At 30.5% G+C, this 21,454-nt stretch overlaps 2 protein-coding genes across 3 annotated transcripts in view; one reads left to right on the forward strand and one right to left on the reverse strand.

Moving 5' to 3' along the window:
* Positions 1–21,454, reverse strand: part of LOC130668457 (uncharacterized) — a 74,815-nt gene that overhangs the window by 37,766 nt on the left and 15,595 nt on the right. The window lies entirely within an intron of this gene.
* On the forward strand, positions 6,319–21,023 carry LOC130668456 (neprilysin-2-like). The gene is made up of 11 exons (XM_057470756.1): positions 6,319–6,446; positions 7,398–7,568; positions 7,909–8,072; positions 13,111–13,152; positions 13,224–13,490; positions 16,466–16,677; positions 18,635–18,811; positions 18,876–19,373; positions 19,457–19,751; positions 19,846–20,096; positions 20,189–21,023. Exons 2-11 carry the CDS (start codon positions 7,516–7,518, stop codon positions 20,525–20,527), a joined length of 2,298 nt encoding a protein of 765 aa, XP_057326739.1. The 5' UTR covers positions 6,319–6,446; positions 7,398–7,515; the 3' UTR covers positions 20,528–21,023.

Here is a 21,454-nt window from a genome sequence, read left to right on the forward strand (position 1 = left end):
TTGGATTATAACTTCAAAATTTTTAAGCGTCAGTAGTTTTAGAGAAATCTTAGAAAAACCAACGACAAAAAAATTTTCAAATTTTTTTAATTTTTTTTTTCTGGTCTCCGGGCGTGGAACAAATTATTTTTGCTTAACCACTATGAGGATCGGATACCTTCATTATTCAGCTTTAATTTCTTTTTTTATGGACCTTGATACGTCCACTTCTTGCCGAGATATCGGTCTTCAAATGGATAAGGATCCTCTTGTCTTTGATTATCGATATCTCAGAAATCAATGATCGCACAGAAAGTTAATGGTGGGTTTTAAAAACTTGAATAAATTCCCTTCAACGATTAGCCATTGCTTTTTCGAAAAAAAAATTTTTTCCTATAATCACATGAATTTAAAAATGCACCAAAAAAGGGCTTTTTGTGGTTTTTTGGAAAATCAAGCGCTGAAACGAAAATATTGTGGAAATCGATAATGTTGACTGTGCATTTTACAGTTCAATACGTCTACAAAAACCCTGCCAAGAGCCAGATTAATCCAACCAGCCGTTTTTTTGTTTTACGCGATTAAATTTTAAAAAAATTAAAGGATCACGTTTTTTGCTCTGAAAAGCTCGTAATCTTGAGCAAGATGAAAAGAAACATTTTTTCGGAGCTTTGTGCACAATTTTATTGCAGACAGTGCTTAAATTTCCAAAAAAGAAAAAACTTTTTTTTCAAAACAAAATTTAAAAAAAAAATTTTTTTCAAAAAAATTTTTTTTTCGAATAACTTTAGGAAATTTACAAGACCAACACCCAATGATTTTTGACGTTTACGTCGCTGCATTCCGTGATTTTACTAATCTCTCAGTCATTGAATTAAAAAAAATTTTTTTTTTTTTTGAAAATTTTGTTTCGAAAAAAAAGTTTTTCCTTTTTTGGAAATTTAAGCACTGTCTGCAATAAAATTGTGCACAAAGCTCCGAAAAAATGTTTCTTTTCATCTTGCTCAAGATTACGAGCTTTTCAGAGCAAAAAACGTGATCCTTTAATTTTTTTAAAATTTGATCGCGTAAAACAAAAAAACGGCTGGTTGGATTAATCTGGCTCTTGGCAGGGTTTTTGTAGACGTATTGAACTGTAAAATGCACAGTCAACATTATCGATTTCCACAATATTTTCGTTTCAGCGCTTGATTTTCCAAAAAACCACAAAAAGCCCTTTTTTGGTGCATTTTTAAATTCATGTGACGATAGGAAAAAATTTTTTTTTCGAAAAAGCAAGGGCTAATCGTCGAAGGGAATTTATTCAAGTTTTTAAAACCCACCATTAACTTTCTGTGCGATCATTGGTTTCTGAGATATCGATAATCAAAGACAAAAGGATCCTTTTCCATTTGAAGACCGATATCTCGGCGAGAAGTGGACGTATCAAGGTCCATAAAAAAAGAAATTAAAGCTGAATAATGAAGGTATCCGATCCTCATAGTGGTTAAGCAAAAATAATTTGTTCCACGCCCGGAGACCAAAAAAAAAAAATTAAAAAAATTTGAAAATTTTTTTGTCGTTGGTTTTTCTAAGATTACACGAAAACTGCTGATGCTAAAAAATTTTGAAGTTCCAATCCAAAAAGTAGATACTTGGAGCTACAATTTCCTTTTTTTTCTTTTCTTGCACGACCATTTCTCTCAAAGTTAGAGCCTGTTGAAAATCGCCTAAAAATTTAGAATTTTTTTTTGATCCTTTAATTTTTTCCATTGGTGTGTAAATAGATCTGATCATATATAGACTTATATATGGGCTCATAACAGCCAGGTATGATCAGATCTAATTATGTATAGGGTCATATATAATTATATATATTCATGCATGATTATATATAACTTCATATATGATTATATATAATCATATATGATCATATATATGAACATATATAATCATATATGATTAGACAAAATCTTTTTTCATCGGGAATTAAGAATTGCTATCTTAGATGCTGATTTTTCCAGCCGAAAATTGCAAAAGTTACTAACTTTTATTTTATAAAGTCGATGTCACTGATCAAATATTATCTTAAAATATCATTTATTCATCATTATAAATTAATTTATTGTATACATAAATCGAATAAGTGGTAAATAATAAAATGAAAAATTAGTATACTAGATCTTTATATATTAATATGTACGTTTACTAATTTTTCGGTTCCTCATTTTTTTAATTTTTCTATGTTTATTCGAATAGTAATAACTGTAAATAGCAATTTATCGACTCTTTTTCATATTAATTTTAATGTACGAAAGTAAAAAATTTTGGTCTTCTATGTGTATCAAATTTTAATATAAATAATAGCAATTTTGTAATATATATAATGATCTTGGTTTGATCTGAAAGTTAATAAGAGAGATAATTGCTAAATTATTTAAGTGAGAACATACAATGAAAGCAACAAAAGATTTAAAACAATAAATTATTTATTCGATATGAATTATTTAATTAACAAAATAAAAATTATTTTTCTAAAATACCTAAATAATTATCAGACTTAATTTCCCTCGCAAATTTGAATCACGGTGGAAACACCGTAGAAGTGTAAACACCGTGGATCCACCGTGGTTACACGGTGGGTTTGTTCCATTTCACCACCAGGTATACACAGTGTATCCACTGTGATTACGCGGTGCATCTACCGTGATTCCACGGTGGATTCACCACTCTGTATACTTGGTGTTTCCAGCGTGATTACGCGGTGTATCCACCGTGATTCCACGGTGGTAAAATGGAACAAACTCACCGTGTTTCCACCGTGATTCAAATCTGCGAGGGTTATTATAAAAATTCGGAAATCATTTTTTTTCCTGAACATTTGACTTGTAATTATTTCAGCTCTAAAAATATTAAAAACTGTACGAAAATAAAAATTAACTGAAGAATTAAGATAACAAATAATATTATTTTATTTTATTTTTTGAAAATTATCAGAGTGCAAGTCACGACTTGGGGAATCCCAATTCAACAAAATCGGAGATAGTTTTATTTTTGATACCACTAATGCCATCTTGTAAAAATGCCACTAAATAAAATACTGAATCACGTAGGAATATATGTCCGGATAACTACAGTCTCTCCGCAAGTAAGTCGCGTGGAGAAACATCTATTTGCGCTCTGACGAAACTTTTCTACCGACTGTTTTATCGTATTTTTAGAGTCGATAATTTAGAAATTTTGTTGCATACACTGATAGAAGGATTTCTTAGCATTTAAGAAGATTTCTTTGTATTTAAAAAATCATTTCTTAAACATCATTTCTTAGCATTTAAAAAATATTTCTTTGTATTTAAGAAATATTTTTTAAATACTAAGAAATGATTTCTTTAATACAAAGAAATATTTTTTAAATACTAAGAAATTTTTCTATCAGTGTAGAGAACTTAATGCAGAGAGTTACCCTGATAGCCAGAGTTTCCGATCAGAAAGTTGGTGTACCTGAGTTGCGACCAACTTGACGACAAGTTGTCGACAATTTTCAGCTTGTGTAACTGTTGCCGACAACTTGGCTACAAGTTGCTCAGCAACTTGGCGACAATCTACTGCCGCAACCTGTCACCAAGTTTCTGAGCAACTTGTAGCCAAGTTGTCGGAAACAGTTACACGAGCTGAAAGTTGTCGACAAGTTGCTCGGAAAGTTGCCGTCAACTTATGGAAAAGCTGACTTTTGCGGCCAACTTGGCGACAGGTTGCGGGCAACTTGTCTATCAGGGTAAGTAATTCGATAATTCGATATTTCACTTCAATTATTACTACTTTAACGGCTTATGGTACACAGAAATCTTAGTTGGTTATTCAGTTCAACCTCTAAACTGCATAATCTACGGGGTTTTGAAAATCCTATACGATTCAGTACTTTCCAACGCGATTCAATGGGTTTCAAAAATAGTATTGAATCGCGTTGAATCACATTGAATCGCATTGGAAGCCAATGCGATTCCGATTGCTGGGAAATTTCAAGTAATGGAAAACTTGAGATTCAAAGTTCTTGACTTCTTAAATAAACAGGTATGTTGATGTATGACAGCTCGACTTTTCGTTGTTATTTGATCTAAATTAATTCATTTATTGTACATTTGCGTTTTTGTTTTTCTGCTTCAAAACAATCCAATTCATAGGCATGGAATTACTTCAGAAAAGTTGAATTTATGATATTGAAAACAGCAGACATCAGGAAATTTTTTAATTTTTATAAACAAGTTAGTTGTAAGTAAAATACAATTCTCAGAACGCGCCAAAAAAATTTTTGATGCGCAGTTTTTGAAAGATTTTTCTGTAAGTATGTTATCTACTCATTTAAAAGGAATAAACTTATTTAATATCTGCCACTTTGAGTATTATGCTAAACTTACCAATATTTACAAAACTTATGGATATACTTTGAGTAAAGTTCTAAAAGTAAGGCTCTGCCTATTTTTGCTGGTGGAAAATTTTGAGGTTTGACTTAAAAATCGTAGTATAGTTTCGATGGATTGAATAATAAAAAAAAATCTTGAAATCTTGATTTCTAAGGTAGTTATTTAACAACTATTTTTAACTTCCCGCTAAGAAAATCGACGATTTTCGAAAAATCGGGAAGTTATTGTTTTCACCCCGATTTTCGAAAATCAAGTTTTTATCAGATGTCGACGTTTTGAGGTCCTCGGAAGCTATTCTGACTATTTTCAGAATGATGTCCAAGTGTATGTATGTATGTGTGTGTGTGTGTGTGTGTGTGTGTGTGTGTGTGTGTGTGTGTGTGTCTGTGAAAATTTCAGATCATTTGATCAAGCAGACTCGAAAATATTGGCGAATTACGAAAAAAAAAAAATTTTTTTTTTTAGTTTTTTAGTGATTTCTCAGAAACGACTTGAACGATCGACTTCAAAATCTCGTTAGCTCTAGAACTTTATAAGCCGCGTCGAGTGTCACCTCAACCATGTCAATCGGTTGATTTGTTCGAGAGATATCGTTGGAGAAAAAATGGTGAAAAACGTTTTTTTTCGATTATCTTTGAAGTGACTCATCCGATCAATTTCAAAATCTATTCAGCTCTAGAATTCAAGAAAACGCGCCGATTGCTACCTCAAACGTCAAAATCGGTTGATTAGTTCAAAAGATATCGGCGCTGAAAAGTTAAAAAATAATATTTTATGATATTTTTTCCAGATAAATCAAAATAAAATGTGCTAAAATGTGTCTGAAATCATACAAACTCTTTCTCTTTATAGTCTCTTCCGATCATCAGATAATGTCATATAACTTGTTCCTTAGTTTTAAACATATTGTCAGCAAAAAATTGAAAAACCCAGTCTTTAATGTTTTTCTCGGATATTCCATATATTATTGCTCTGACCTAAATCAAAACTCATTCAAATCTTGATTTTGATCACTCTGACATTGATTTCTGCCTCAACACATTTATTTCAGAGAACATAATCAATAATAAAAATTTAAAAGCCGCTTCTTCATTAATGATTTTCGATTCTTAACGTTTGAAACTCTGGCATAAAACGTAACTTGTTAGAGTTTGAAAAGCTCATAAAAAAATGATTCCATATAATAGCATTTTCGAGCTTGAAGAGCTCGAAAATATATTCACAGTGATGTTTTCAAGCTCCTTGAGCTCGAAAACAGCGGGAAGTTTTGGGGCGGGCCCGCAGGGTCAACCGATAGACAGATTTTTTTTCACCTGTCTGATTGAAATTTAACCTTGATTTTTTGGTATATGTTTTGTAATCATGTTCCGAAGCTTACCTCAAAAAATCTGACCTGGCTGGGCCTTTCGCGAAAAAACATATTTAAGCTAAAAGAGCTATGTTATAACATTTTTGTCATCAGGAATAATATTTTCACAGTATCGAAAAAAAAAAAAAATATTCGAATTTTTCGGCCCAGTCTAATGTTTACTATACATGGTATTTTAATGCGAAGATGTGCACCCAAAGCATTCATACTCAAGGAACACCGGGGGGAATAGGGACCACCGGATTGGCCTATTTCTTCCTACAGAGATAAACGCCACTTACTCCTCCCGCTTTTGCAGGGGCCAGTTTTCCATTTCTGGAGAAAAAGGATATTCAGTCCGTCACTAATATTCCATTTTAATTGTATATCTATTCAGCTTTCAGTTATACATCAAATATTCGAATTTTTTCACCAATTGATATTAAACTAATACTAATTCATTCAAGAATATCAACTTGAATACGAATCAACTACCCTACTTCAAAAAATTATGTTTTTTTAATTTGATTCATCTAGACATGTAACAGGAAAACGAAAAATTCATGATTCACACTTTCAGGTCATGAAGTGTGTGGATCATCAAATTTACTAATAGTGTTCTTTGTTGAGGGCATCAATTACATTGTGAAAACAACAATCAACAAAATGGAAAACACAGGGTTCCAGTCGTACATTAATATAGACCAAACAAACGATACGTAAGTTTTTAATTGAAATAATTAAATTTCTTCACAAAATTCTGTACTAAAACTTTCCTCATAAATTAAATATGCCGTCAATATTTTTAAAGGATAAATAGATACGCTGATAGTAAAGTTCATATAGTGTAGGTAGTTAGGAATTGAATGGTATAAAAGTATGATAATTTTATCTAACGTTTTAGTAAGTAAACTAGTAGGGGAGACCGGAGCAGGGTGGCCCCCCTAAGCCAGTTATTACTTTTTGTGGCTTTCAACCATCAGATCACTTTAATTTCGTCCTTTTTTGAACAAATTTATAGACATTTTGCCGAAACTCTAAAAAAAAAAAACTTTTTTTTTTGGCAAGGAGGCCCCACTCCAAAAAATGATAAATTTTTTTTTTTTTTTTAATTTGTGTTCATTGTTAAGAACGTATTTTTCTTGAAAACTATTTTTACTTTTAGATGACTCAAAAAAAATTTTTAAGGTGTAATACATCGTTCCCCCACGATTATTAGATTAATTTATAATTATTGTTTAAAAAAAAAAATTCTACATTTCTTATTTGTCATTATTTTTAACTTAAAAAAAGTGGTTTTTAATTTTTTTGATAATGGATAGTTTTACTTTATTTAAAAAATTTATCAACAAAAAGAAAAATTTTTAGTGACTAAATATGCCTCAGACATAGAGAATCAGCCGAAAAATATGGAAAAATCATTTTTTCAGAAGATTCGGCTGGTCCATTTGGCCCCAGGTGTCATGCAAAGGGTTAAAAATGTGCAAACATATCGGATTCATAGTAATTAGACGAAAAAAAAAAAATTTTTTTTGATCAAAATTTCAGGGGGGCCTCTCTGCCCCGCTCTCCCCTATTCATTTATTCGAGAAAATCAATTTAAACTCAAATCAACTACCCTGCTTAAAAAATAGTATCTTTTTCATTCGATTTATCTAAATATGTAACAGGTAGACGGGAAATCTACGCTCCATACATCCAGGTCACAAAGCACGTGGATCATTGCATTTACTAAGAGTGAACTTTATTGGGAACATAAATTATATTGTGAAGACAACAATCAACAAAATGGAAAACCCAGGGTTGCAGTTACACAATGATATAGACCAAAAAAGCGATATGTAAGTTTGTAATTACAATCATATTATATTTATTATTAGTTAATAATCGTCGACGATATCTTTCGAACGGATTATCTGAATGAGATGTTCTTGGCAGCGATTGATATCTTTCATTGATTTCTAGAGCTAATTAAATTTTGAAATTGATCGATTCAACAGTTTTCAAAATATCAAAAATTTTTAATTTGAATGAATAAACTATATAGATCGGTTTATCCATTCAAAAGATATGAGAGGTTTACATTCACACAAACGCACACACATCTCTCTGAAAATGTCAGAATAGCATCCTAACACCTTCAAACGTCGACATCTGATGAAAACCCGGTTTTTGATAAAGTTTTAGGATGCCGTCGACATGGTGGACATGCTGGAGGAGTCGAACATTTAAGGAACGGATACAAATAATATTGCTGATTGTTGCAGTCATTGCAGTTATTGGCTTGGCAGTAGGTATTAGTATAGTAAATGTGAAGGCGAATTCACGCAGTGGCACAGATGCAGGTAAAAATGTAATTTTTATTATTATTATTGCACACCTCGAACGCAAAGCGGAGAGGGAGTGCTCTACTGTCACCAAATTTTAAAACTGAGTTTCGGTCAACTTCTATTATCTCCACTAATTTTATATAGCACTTAATAAAAAAAAAAGAATTACTGATAGCAAAAAAAATAACTCCAATAAATAATTCTAACATAGTCATAAGTTTTTTTATTTGGACTATTATCAAAAAAAAGTTAATTGAAAAAAATTTTACTTGGACGTCAGTTGGTCTGTATGTCTGTGAGCACGATATCTCGATGAAAAAAGTTTTTGTATAATTATATATGATTATATATGATCATATATAGGGGAGGGAGGGGCAAAACGGGGTACTTAAGAAAATACCAAGTTTTCGAGGACTCAAATACGCTAAATCTTTTTTTTTTTAATGATATTCAAAGTAAATAGAAGAAATTTTCAGTTACCATTGAAAAAAAAAATTTTTCATTTCTGCGGGCAAAGTAGGGTAACCCCTAAAAAAGGTAAAAAAAAAAAAATTTTGGATTTTAAACGAATTTGATTAAGTTGAATTTTTTTGTAAGTAATTTACATGAAGAAAAATTATATTTTACATGTTTATTAGATACAAAAGAAGAAAAAAAATTTTTAACAGTTTTTATAGTAAAACAAACGTCATTAATATTTTTCAACTGACAATTGATTTTTGAAAAAGTTTACCAAAAAAAATTTTAAGTAACGCTTAATTATATTTACAGGAGTGATTTGGGAATGTTTAAAAACCATTTAAAATATAAAATTTTTTTTATCAAATTTTAGAGGTACCCCGTTTTGCCTATCCTACCCCCTTTTGCCCCCCTTCCCCTAATTATACATGAAATTATACACTATACATGGGATTATATATAATTATATATAAGCTTATACATAATTAGATCTGATCATACCTGGCTGGTATAACCCCATATATAACCACATATAAATCTATATATAATCAGGTCTGATCATATATGAGTCTATACATGATTAGATCTGATCAGACATGAATGATATAAACTTATATGTAGTTATATATGTCTATATATGATTAAATCTGATCAGACTTCATTGATATGAAACCTATAAATATTTAATTATGTATATAGTTCCAGTAAATATATATATATATATATATATATATATATATATATACACTAGGGTGATCCAAAAAATAACAAACTTTTTTTTTTTTCTTCCAAACAGGTTCAAAAGTTTCATTTAGATAAAAAAAGACGCCTGTGAAAATTAGAGCTCTTAATATTAACATTAAGAGGTTCCTCATCGCACTTTTCTATTTTCCATAAGAATAACATGGGAAAAATTTTTTTTACGTCTTCTGATTTTTATAAGTAGCTAACGATGCGTCATAGGAATAATTGGCAGGCATATTTTTGTAGGGAATTGAATGCTCTACAAAAAAAGATTCTTATCATTTTTTGAGGAATCTATTTGTTTAAAAGTTATTTGAGGTTGAAGTCGAATTCATATTAAATCTTGAGATTTTCTACTTTTCCGGTGAAACTATCAGACTTATTACAAAATATCATCAGACCTTTTTTGTAGACAATTTTATTCCCTAAAAGTTATTTTGAATAAAGTTTTTTCGAATTCCGCATTGCTTTCTAATTATTTTTATTTTAATGTCAAGCTCTTAAAATCGATCAGAAGACTATTTTTTTATGAGCATCACATTAAAATAAAAATAACTAGAAAACAATGCGGAATTCGAAAAAACTTTATTCAAAATAACTTTTAGGGAATAAAATTGTCTACAAAAAAGGTCCAATGGTATTTTGTAATAAGTCTGATAGTTTCGCCGGAAAAGTAGAAAATCTCAAAATTTAATATGAATTCGTCTTCAACCTCAAATAACTTTTAAACAAATAGATTCCTCAAAAAATGATAAGAATCTTTTTTTGTAGAGCATTCAATTCCCTACAAAAATATGCCTGCCAATTATTCCTATGACGCATCGTTAGCTACTTATAAAAATCAGAAGACGTAAAAAAAATTTTTCCCATGTTATTCTTATGGAAAATAGAAAAGTGCGATGAGGAACCTCTTAATGTTAATATTAAGAGCTCTAATTTTCACAGGCGTCTTTTTTTATCTAAATAAAACTTTTGAACCTGTTTGGAAGAAAAAAAAAAAATTTGTTATTTTTTGGATCACCCTAATATACACTTATCCAAAAAATTAAAGGAACAAGAAAATTTTATAAATTTTTTAGTGATTTTTGGAAGGCTGTATTTTCGTGAAAAATGATCGTATCGAAAAAATAAAAAAAGCAAATTGAAGCTTGAAATCTCTAGTTTAAAGATCTTTCAGCAAAATATTTTTTTGAGCCACGGTTTTTGCGAAATCAGAAGAAAAAGGTCGAGACAAAATTTTTCTAAATTTTTTGGTTTCGTTTTTTAGGTCTACGGGGCCGGGAAAAATTTTTTCAAAAAAACGAATTCATGGCTTGTTTAGAAAATTTATTCAGCTACAATTTGCTTTTTTTTGTTTCTCTGTACGACAATTTGCTGCTGAGATATCAGCCTTCAAATGAAAAAGGATCCTCTTGTCTTTGATTATTGATATCTCAGCAAGAAATGGTCACACAGTAATTTAAAGGGCAGTTTAATAAACTTGAATAAATCCCCTACAAGCTCCATTTTTGATTTAAAAAAATAATAATTTTTTTTTCATCCTTGATATCCATTTGAAAAACCTTTAAAAAATGGCCATTTTCTGGTTTTTTAGTCGACTCATCGCTACTCTGCAAATATTGATAAAAAAAATAATGTTGCCAGGTAATTTTACAGCTTAATGTACCCCCAAAAACCCTGGAAATTTTCAGATTGATCCATTGAACCGTTTGTCCGGTCCGATTGCTCAAAGTTTTACAAAACAATGAAAGGAAAAAGTTTTGTTCCTTAATCTGTGTAATCGTTATCAAAATGAAAAAATCAATTTTTTCGGATTTCCTTTCATTCTTGCGTTAGTTATTCAGTAAATGTAAGGTAAAGAAAAAAAAAAAATTTTTTTCCGAAAAACGAAAAAAAAAAAATAACCCCCCGAATAAAACATAAAAAAAAAAAATTGGAAAAAATTCTTGTTTGGTCTCGTTTTTTGGAAAATTTTTTTTTTTTGCCTCTTTACCTTACATTTACTGAATAACTAACGCAAAAATGACAGAAAATCCAAAAAAAAATTAATTTTTTCATTTTGGTAATGATTACACAAATTAAGGAACAAAACTTGTTCCTTTAATTGTTTTGTAAAACTTTGAGCAATCGGACCGGACAAACGGTTCAATGGATCAATCTGAAAATTTCCAGGGTTTTTGGGGGTACATTAAGCTGTAAAATTACCTGGCAACATTATTTTTTTTATCAATATTTGCAGAGTAGCGATGAGTCGACTAAAAAACCAGAAAATGGCCATTTTTTAAAGGTTTTTCAAATGGATATCAAGGATGAAAAAAAATTTTTTTTTTTTTTAAATCAAAAATAGAGCTTGTAGGGGATTTATTCAAGTTTATTAAACTGCCCTTTAAATTACTGTGAGACCATTTCTTGCTGAGATATCAATAATCAAAGACAAAAGGATCCTTTTTCATTTGAAGGCTGATATCTCAGCAGCAAATTGTCGTACAGAGAAACAAAAAAAAGCAAATTGTAGCTGAATAAATTTTCTAAACAAGCCATGAATTCGTTTTTTTGAAAAAATTTTTCCCGGCCCCGTAGACCTAAAAAACGAAACCAAAAAATTTAGAAAAATTTTGTCTCGACCTTTTTCTTCTGATTTCGCAAAAACCGTGGCTCAAAAAAATATTTTGCTGAAAGATCTTTAAACTAGAGATTTCAAGCTTCAATTTGCTTTTTTTATTTTTTCGATACGATCATTTTTCACGAAAATACAGCCTTCCAAAAATCACTAAAAAATTTATAAAATTATCTTGTTCCTTCAATTTTTTGGATAAGTGTATATATATATTCAATAATATGATAATTTTTCAATATAAAAGTTATTAAATTTTTATTCGGTCAACTATCAATCAAACTTAAATCCCCAATACTTAAAAAATGTTCAAAGGGTTCGGCAGTAATTTAAAAGTATAAAGTATCAATTTGATTATTTGAGTTAAGTAATGCCATAAACTTTTCTTAATTATAAGTGTAGAACAGACTAGAGGATCAAACTACAATCCATCGATAACCGAAGTTAGTAGTAAAATAGTAGTTAACGGATAATAATTTTTTTTTTTTATTATTTAATTTTAACCGACTTTTAAATTGATGAAAACAATGAATCCTAATTAAATTACTTAATTAATAATTTACAGATATTCTAAATGAGATTCTAAAAATGACTATATTCGTTCATGCATGATCATATATGATTAGACAAAATCTTTTTTCATCGGAATATTTTTCATAGTTCGGACAACCAGTTTTTTCTCTCAGTGTAGAAGATATTTTATTGATTACCGAACTTTTTAATATGTTTTTTGCGATACTTATGATTTTAAATATACACATCACTCGTTTTGGTTTCTTTTTCACCTGAAATTGCCACAACTGAGATAAAAGCCAAAATATAACCATAAACAGAAAAGTTTTACGCAGTGAGAATTATTTCGCGGATGGGTAAAAAACGTACGTGTGAAAATTTCAATTTGATTATTTAACATTTTCACGTGTAAGTTTAACGCTCTGTAATTATAATCTCGTATGACTAGTTTTAATCAATTTATTTTTCAACATACAACAATGTTATTTTATACGAAAATAATGTTCTGACATGTTACCGTCCAATCAACTTACAATATTTAAAAAATTATCAGTTTTACATTTAAAATATGTAGGAAAGTACTTTAGACACATCGGCATACGTTAAAACAACTTAAATTAGTGTAAACTGTTTTTACGTGCGATTTATGTTAATTTTATCAAAAAAATTTTTACTGCGTTGGACCAATTGGATATTTCAAACCTCACCTTCTGTTTGTTCTAGTTTCAGATAAAGTTTGCGACTTACCATCATGTAACCATGCCGGTAAGTCATGATTAATTATCAAGTTGTAATGAAACAAAATGATCGACAATAAAAAATAAAATTGATTTTAGCCTCAGAGATCCTAAAAAATATGAATACATCTGTTGACCCTTGTGATAACTTCTATAAATTTGCCTGTGGTGGATTTATGAAACCAACTTTCATTTCCGATCACTCAACTAAGGTATATGAGCCACATATGAGATATGATTCATTCAGTGCCGGTGAAGATGTAATTTTAAACCAATTAAGAAGAAGTATAGAAAATCTAATTTCAACGAATATTCCTTATGCATTCAGGCTTGTAAAAACTCTCTACAAGAGCTGTATGGATAAACGTTAGTATTTTTTTTTTTTTTTTTTTTTTATAACCCTAGCGGTTTTGGTGCCACCGTGAGAACTCGGAAAAAACTCGACAGAAACTCGGTGTTTCGAAGGTGTTTTGACAGTGTTTTCGCGGTAGAAACGTGGCATTTCGTGTGCAATTACGACACGGAGTTTTTACGGAGTTTTCACCGTGTTTTTGAAGAGTTTTGCCAGTTTTCTCTTGGAATTGCATTGGTGTTTTCTTGAAGTTTCATCGGTGTTATCACGGACTTTTGTTAGTGTTTTATCGGAGTTCTTTGGATATTTCCTTGTAGTTTAGTCAGAGTTTCCACAGATTCTAGTGCTTTTAGCGCCACCGTAGAAATTTGAAAAAAACTCGAGCGAAACTCGGTGTTTCGAGGGAGTTTTGACGGTGTTTTCATGGCAGAAACGCGGTATTTTTGTATACAGTTACGACACGGAGTTTTTGTGGAGTTTTGTTGGTGTTTTTACTGACTTTTGTTGGTTTTCTCTCAGAGTTTTATTGGTGTTCTCTTGGAGTTTCGTCGGTATTATCACGCAGTTTTCTTGGTGTTTTGTAGGAGTTTTTAATGTGTTTCTTTGTAGTTTAGTCAGAGTTTTTAAGGATTCTCGCGCTTTTAGCGCCACCGTAAGAATTCGGAAAAAACTCGATTGAAACTGGGTGCACCAAGGGAGTTTTGACGGCATTTCCATGGTAGATACGAAGTATTTTTGTGTACAGTTACGACACGGAGTTTTGTCGGTGTTCTTGCTGAGTATCTTGAGTGTTCTTTTGGAGTTTCATGGGTGTTTTCGCGGAGTCGTCTTTGGGCTTGCTCGGAATTTCTATGGTGGTTTTTTATGGTTTTTGCGGAGTATATTGAGGGTTCTTTCGTCGTTTTGGTAGTGGTAACTTAGAGTTTGTGTGGCATATTTATGATATTTTGAAATAAAAAACTTGAACATTTACATCATCGGTGGTGTGAACGTTCTATAATTCACACAGTCTAAAAGTTAACACTGTGCGTCATGTGACTTTCACACCGGCAGTGTTGAAAATTTTTACACCAAATCATTCACACCACACCGTGGACTTCACATTTTTTACATTGTTTAGATGTCATTAACAATTTTAAAGTTTTAGGTTATACGTTAGAATATTAAAATGATAATTATGATTATAAAATCAATCTAATACGTTGATAAATTTACTAAATTAATATAAATATATAGAAGAGATTAATATAAATAAATTAAATAAATCAATGTCATTTAATTAAAAAAATTCATATAAATTTATTTAAGAAATAATATTTAATAAATTAATATAATCAAATTACAAGTTTAAATTCAATTAATTACTTTTATTATAAAATTAACAATTTTTAATAAAAGTAATGAAATACTTTAAACCATTTGAATAGTTTAAAATTTTAATGACAGGTACTATTCACTTATAGTTACAATTTAATATTATCACTTATTAATTATCATCATTAATTAATTCACATTATAAAATAAACAATTTATAATAAATGTAATATTTGTTTTGATCGCCCACAATCGAGTTTCCACGATAATATCGAGTCTTTTATACACCCTGATTAAAAACAATGATTAAAAATGATTTCACACGTTAAATGTCCATAAGAGACAGGATTAGAAATGATTTGAAGGATTAAAAAGTATTTAAAATTATTAAAAAACAAATCATTTTAAATACTTTTTAATCATTTTTTTTAATCAGGGCATTTTTAAATATTAATTTTCACAGAATTGTTATTTATCCTACTACTTTTTAATCACGATAATAAACTACTTATTACACCACTAATTTAGCATAGTAATAAATTATATATAAACGAATTCATATAGAATTATTTGTATTATATAGTTATTATCATGTTTAATTACACAACACTTTACTTAGCAAATTTTTATCATGAATTTGCGGTTATTTAGTATATTATGTAAATGTAAATATATCTTGACGAAGACAGTACATAGGTGGATGTAAAGTTTAATCAGGGTATCACTTCTAAGTCATCGATTATTCTTTAATCAAATGAATTATTTAAGATAAACCAATATGATCAATAATTTAATTAAAAAATAGATTTACTTATCCCTGATTAAAAAAAGCGATTTAAAACGATTTGCAATGTTAAATGCCCAGAAGAAGAGGGATTCAAAAGTATTCAATGTATTCAAAAGCATTAAAAAGTATTTAAAATTTTTTATTTCGAATCGTTTTAAATCGCTTTTTTCAATCAGGGATACTTACAGAGATATGCATTTTATAATTAGTACTTTATTCTTATTTGAAATAAATTTTTCAAATAAAATACAAAATATCATTTACTTTGAAACAACGTTTATTAAAATCAAATTCTAGTATAAAATACAATATATACTTAATACCGTTGGAAAGCCGCGAATCTATCAAAAAAATTCCAAGAATATATCGACAGTACACCCTCAAAACTCCGCAAAAACTCCAACAAAACCTCGTGTCAAAGCCGTTAAAACTCCAACGATACACCGATGAAACTCCGTAAAAACCCTAACAAAACTCCGAAGAAACACCGACAAAACTCCGAGTATCAAAGCCGCTAAAACTCCGACGATACACCGACGAAACTCCGCGAAAACGCTAACAAAACTCCGGAGAAACACCGACAAAACTCCAAGAATACGCCGGCAAAACACCGACGAAAGTCCAAAAAAAAAACCGAGAAAACTCCGGGTGGACACCGACCAAACTCGAAGAAAAGACGAGAGAAACCTTGTCTCGTAACTGCACAAGAAACGCCGCCCTTCTACCATCAAAACACCGTCGTAACTCCGTCGATACACTGTGGAAACACTGTAAAGGAGTAAACACCGTAGAAACTCCGTGTTTTCACCACGTTTCTACGGTGTCGTCAAAACCGCTAGGGATGGTTATTTTGCATTGAATTTATTGAAATTTGATTGTTACTTCTAGCTGTTATTGAAGAACAAGGACTTACTCATTTGTTGAGTATAATAAAAAAACTCGGAGGATGGCCGGTACTGGAAGGAGATACATGGAACGATCATGAATCTGATTGGACGACAATTGTCTTCAAACTCCGTGAGCTCGGTTATGATTCTAATAATCTAATAGACTTTTCCATTAATGTAGATCCCAAAAACAGTTCAAAGCGTGTTATATATGTAAGTTTCGAAAATATTCACCTATATTTTTTAAGAAACATCACTTCCCAAGTCGAAATTTAAATCGTAGATTGAACTTACCAGACGGTGGAAACGTAAATTCAACCTTTGAAGACGTAAATAGTCGTGAAACGTATTTTAGACGTTGTTGACGTACAAAAACGTAAGTAAGACTTGCGTAATCGTAAATCGCAGATACAACCTTTTAAAACTGGCAATAAATAGTATATTGTGTGACAAGGGATGAAACAAGACGATTTCAGACTAGGGTGAGGGCTGACATCACCCTTAGTCGAAATCGTGTTTTATCCTGAGTCACACACTATATTTATCATGATTACCTGCATCGGAACTTGAAGATTCAGTGTCAGCAGCCAGTACGAAACAAGTTAATTTCAAGCCGATGATGCGGAGAACTGTTAGAGAATGAGATATATGTAATTTACAGTCACTTATTTAATAGTAAATAATACAAAAATATTATTTTCACTCATTTTTTATTAATTTTATTTGGTTAATTAAGACTGTCCCCTAAAAAATGAAATGAGTAAACTGAAGTGACAAGTAAACAAATGGGAGTAAAAAGAATGCTAATGAACATTAAATATAACTAGCACAGGGCAGAAACACGCATGTTTCTGCCCGCTGTGAAGGGATTTGTGAATTACGAATTTGCGAGCAGTTGTTTGCAGCATCGGCTTGACATTAGCTTGTTTTGACGCGCTGTAGAGACACTGAAACTTCAAGTTTCGATGCTGGTATCATGAAAACAATTAAACTATGTCGGAAAAATTTTTATCTACAAGCTTCTAGGTAGTCTGTAAGACCCAAAAAATCTCGAGAAACTGGGCATCAGTAGAGTTATCCCCTGCAAGGCCCAAAATACTTTTCTACAGCTGCTAGGAATTCTTATTTATTGTCTTCTAGCTGCTAGACATATCTTTTCCATATACTAAAATTCCCGTAAAATCCACTCAAATGCGACAAAAACTGCATAGAATCCTACAGACTGTATTGGTTTCTATGCGGTTTTTGTCGCATTTGATTGGATTCTATGGGAATTTTTGGATAGGGTTGGAAATGAAATGTTTTCGATACACGGAAAAAAATTTACTGTTGCTGCAACAGGAAAAAATCCTGTTGCAGCAATAGAATTAATACTGTTGTTGCGACTTAATAATAGTAAAATATAGTTACACGGTAAAAAATGTTGTGTCATTGCGTCAAAAAACTTAGTCTTACAAATTTTTGAGTTAAATATTTAACACTTTTATGTGTACATTTAAGATTTATTCTGTTCAATCAACCCAAAAAAGTGTTAAATATGTAACACAAAAATTTATAACACTAAGTTTTTTGACGCAATGACACAACATTTTTTACCGTGTAACTATATTTTACTATTAAGTCGCAACAACAGTATTAATCCTATTGCTGCAACATGATTTTTCCTGTTGCTGCAAGATGGCTGCCTCTTGTTGCAACTACAAGAAAATCCTGTTGCTACAACAGGATTTTTTTCTGTGTATAGTTCGATTGTTTGATTGCAAGTTTTGAAAGGTGGTATCTACGGTTCACGATTACGCAAGTCTTATTTACGTTTTCGTACGTTAATTACGTCTAAAATACGTTTGACGACTATTAACGTCTTCAAAGGTTGAATTTACGTTTCCAACGTCTGGTAAGTTCAATCTACTTTTTAAATTTTGACTCGGGTTAAGTTCCCAAGCGAAAGAAAAAGAAATTGTTGACTTTTTGTTTAATTTAAGACGATAATTTGTTATTATGTAACCCTAATTGTTGACTTAAATTGAACTAAAATTCAACAACTTTTTTCTTATGCCGCTAGGAGTACTGAAAATTTTAAAAATATATTTTATGGAAAAATAAGTCGATATCTTGATAGTAACTATAATTTGGGCTAATAAAAAATCTTTGTAAAAAAATCTTATTACAGCTAGACGATCCTATACATGATGAAAGACGTTTTCCCTTAATATTAGGATTCCGCGAGAATATTTCTAAAGAATATTACCGTTACATGTTTGATACTGCGGTAATTCTTGGTGCTGAACGTAAACGCGCTCAATATGAACTTATGGATGCTTTTGAATTTGAAAGGAAACTTGCCCAAGTAAAACTTTATGATAAATTTTATTTAATTAATTAATGATAAAAAGTTATATCAAAAATTTTAGATGAGTATGTCGGAAATTTGGCGGGAAAACAACGCAACTTCCATGTACAACCCAATCACAGTAGCTGAATTATTAAATAATCATTCTAGTATCCCTTGGAAGGAATATTTCAATAGATTTCTCGCACCTTATTACAAATTCGATGATATCGATGTAGTGATGGTTAGGAGTCCGTACTTCTTTTCAGACTTTGAACAACTGATTAAGTCAACTCCAAAGAGAGTGCAAGCTAATTATCTAATATGGCATACTGTTGTTTCATCTGTAAAGTACTTAAATGATGGCATTCGTGAAAGACAAATTAAATATAATAAATATTTATATGGTGAAACGGAAGGAAGACCTCGATGGAAAGAGTGCGTTGAAACTGTCTCCAATACGTTACCAATCAGCACAGGAGCGATGTATGTAAGAGACTATTTTAGCAAAGACGCCAGAGAAACTGCCAGAAAAATAACTTTGGATGTTCGGGATCAGTTCATTAAAACATTGCAAACAGTAAATAATATATTATTAGTCCTTCTATTTATTAATAATAATTAAACTCTTAGTATATAACTAATTTGAATAATATATAAAAGGTTGACTGGATGAATGAAGAAACTAGGAAACATGCTTTAGATAAAGCTGAATCTATAACTATCAACATTGGGTATCCTGACGAATTTTTGAATGACACTAAATTAGATGAATTTTATGGGAGTCTCAAACTTGATGAAAATGCTTCTTACTTAGAAAATACATTAACTTCGTTATTATATGAAACAGAATACACCATTAGTGAGTTGAAAAATCCCGTAAATAAGAGTGATTGGGTAAGATTTGACAAAGTAGTTAATGTTGATGCATACATTTCATTACTGGGAAACTCTTTTTGTATGTATATTTTATTATTCATCACATAAATTATTAAGAATTAATTGAGGATTCGTTATGAGTTGCATTGATTTTATTTTTTTCACTTGTCTAGATTTCCCAGTTGGAATTCTTCAAGGCAATCTTTTTAATAAAGACCTTCCAAAATACTTGAATTATGGGGGCATTGGGTTCATAGTCGGTCATGAAATTATTCACGGCTTTGACGATCAAGGAAATCAGTATGATAAAAATGGTAATCTAGCTGGTTGGTGGGATCCATCAACAAATGAAAAATACATAGATAAGGTCTTAGATCTAATCACTCTATATAAAATTTACGGTAGCAAGGCATCAATGACCTACGTAAGAAAATTAAAAATTTACTTAAGTAAAAAAATAACTTGTTTAGAAACCTTTTATAATGATTATCGTTTATTCTATGTTTCTTTTTGCAGTATAGTGAATTTTATTGTTACCGCGAAAATACTGCTGACAATGAAGGTATAAAACTAGCATATTCAGCGTACAGAGATTGGGCTGATCAACATGAAGCAGAACCAAAACTTCCTGGACTTCCTTATTCACCGAAACAAATGTTTTGGATTAATGCAGCAAAAACATGGTGTTCTGGATACCGTCCTGAATTAGCATCACTGATTACTTTATTTAGCATGAAGTTTCCAATAGAATACCGTGTCGATGGACCACTGTCTAATAGCCCAGATTTCGCTAAAGATTTCAACTGTCCACTAGATTCAAACATGAATCCGCAGGAAAAATTTTCAGTGTGGTAATATTTTTAACCAGGAAAAATTCATTTATTCTTTTACTTCATCGGTTTTTTTATTATATCGAGTTCACAGTGGCTATCAAATATCCTAGACAATTAATTGCTATTATTACCCAAGTGAAATGTCCATTGCAAAAGTCTTAGTCTACGATACTAAATGAATATGTTTGATAGCAGCATCATGACAATTTTCAGTGTAAAAAATTTTATTTTTATTTTATTTATTTTTTATATTTTTATATTTATTTTATTTATCAAAGTATGTGGATCACATCATAGACTTTCAAGCAAATTTGCACCAATAACCAATAAGTGGTGGGACGCAACTTCTCCCCATACCTTATAAAAACTACTATCAATTATTTCCAAAAGTAAGTAAATATTATTACTTTTAGGTATACAAATACGTGACTGATTAGTGAAAGTTAATTAATTTATGGCATAATCTATTAAAAAGTAATGATTGGTCAAATTAAGAATTGCTATCGTAGATACTGATTTTTCCAGCGGAAAATTTCAAAAGTTACTAACTTTTATTTTATAGATTTGATATCAGTGATCAATTATTAGCTTAAAATATCATTTATTTATCATTATAAATTAATTTACAATATGCATAAATCGAATAAGTGGTAAATAATAAAATGAAAAATTAGTATACTAGATACTGATTTTTTGCTCATAAAAATACCGAAAATTTTTAACTCTTATTTTATAAATTCTATCCCATTGACTAACAATTAATATAAAATGTTATTTATTCGTTATTATAAATTGAATTATTATATAGATATATCGAATAAGTGGTAAATAATAAAATTAAAAATTAGCATATGTAAGCTACCCGTTCCTGAATATCGAGCCTTTTGCTCGATAGGCATCTTGAGGCCTGTAGCCTCTGACGTCAGGAGCTACCCCCAGCCTGTGACAA

This window comes from Microplitis mediator, chromosome 5, assembly GCF_029852145.1.
Source record: "Microplitis mediator isolate UGA2020A chromosome 5, iyMicMedi2.1, whole genome shotgun sequence".
Taxonomy (NCBI): domain Eukaryota; kingdom Metazoa; phylum Arthropoda; class Insecta; order Hymenoptera; family Braconidae; genus Microplitis; species Microplitis mediator.

Coding starts and splice junctions, on each gene's coding strand:
- LOC130668456 (XM_057470756.1), top strand. CDS start 7,516: ATGGAAAACCCAGGGTTGCAGTTACACAATGATATAGACCAAAAAAGC. Junction 13,153..13,223: donor ACCATCATGTAACCATGCCG/GTAAGTCATGAT, acceptor AATTGATTTTAG/CCTCAGAGATCCTAAAAAAT. Junction 19,752..19,845: donor ATTACTGGGAAACTCTTTTT/GTATGTATATTT, acceptor TCACTTGTCTAG/ATTTCCCAGTTGGAATTCTT.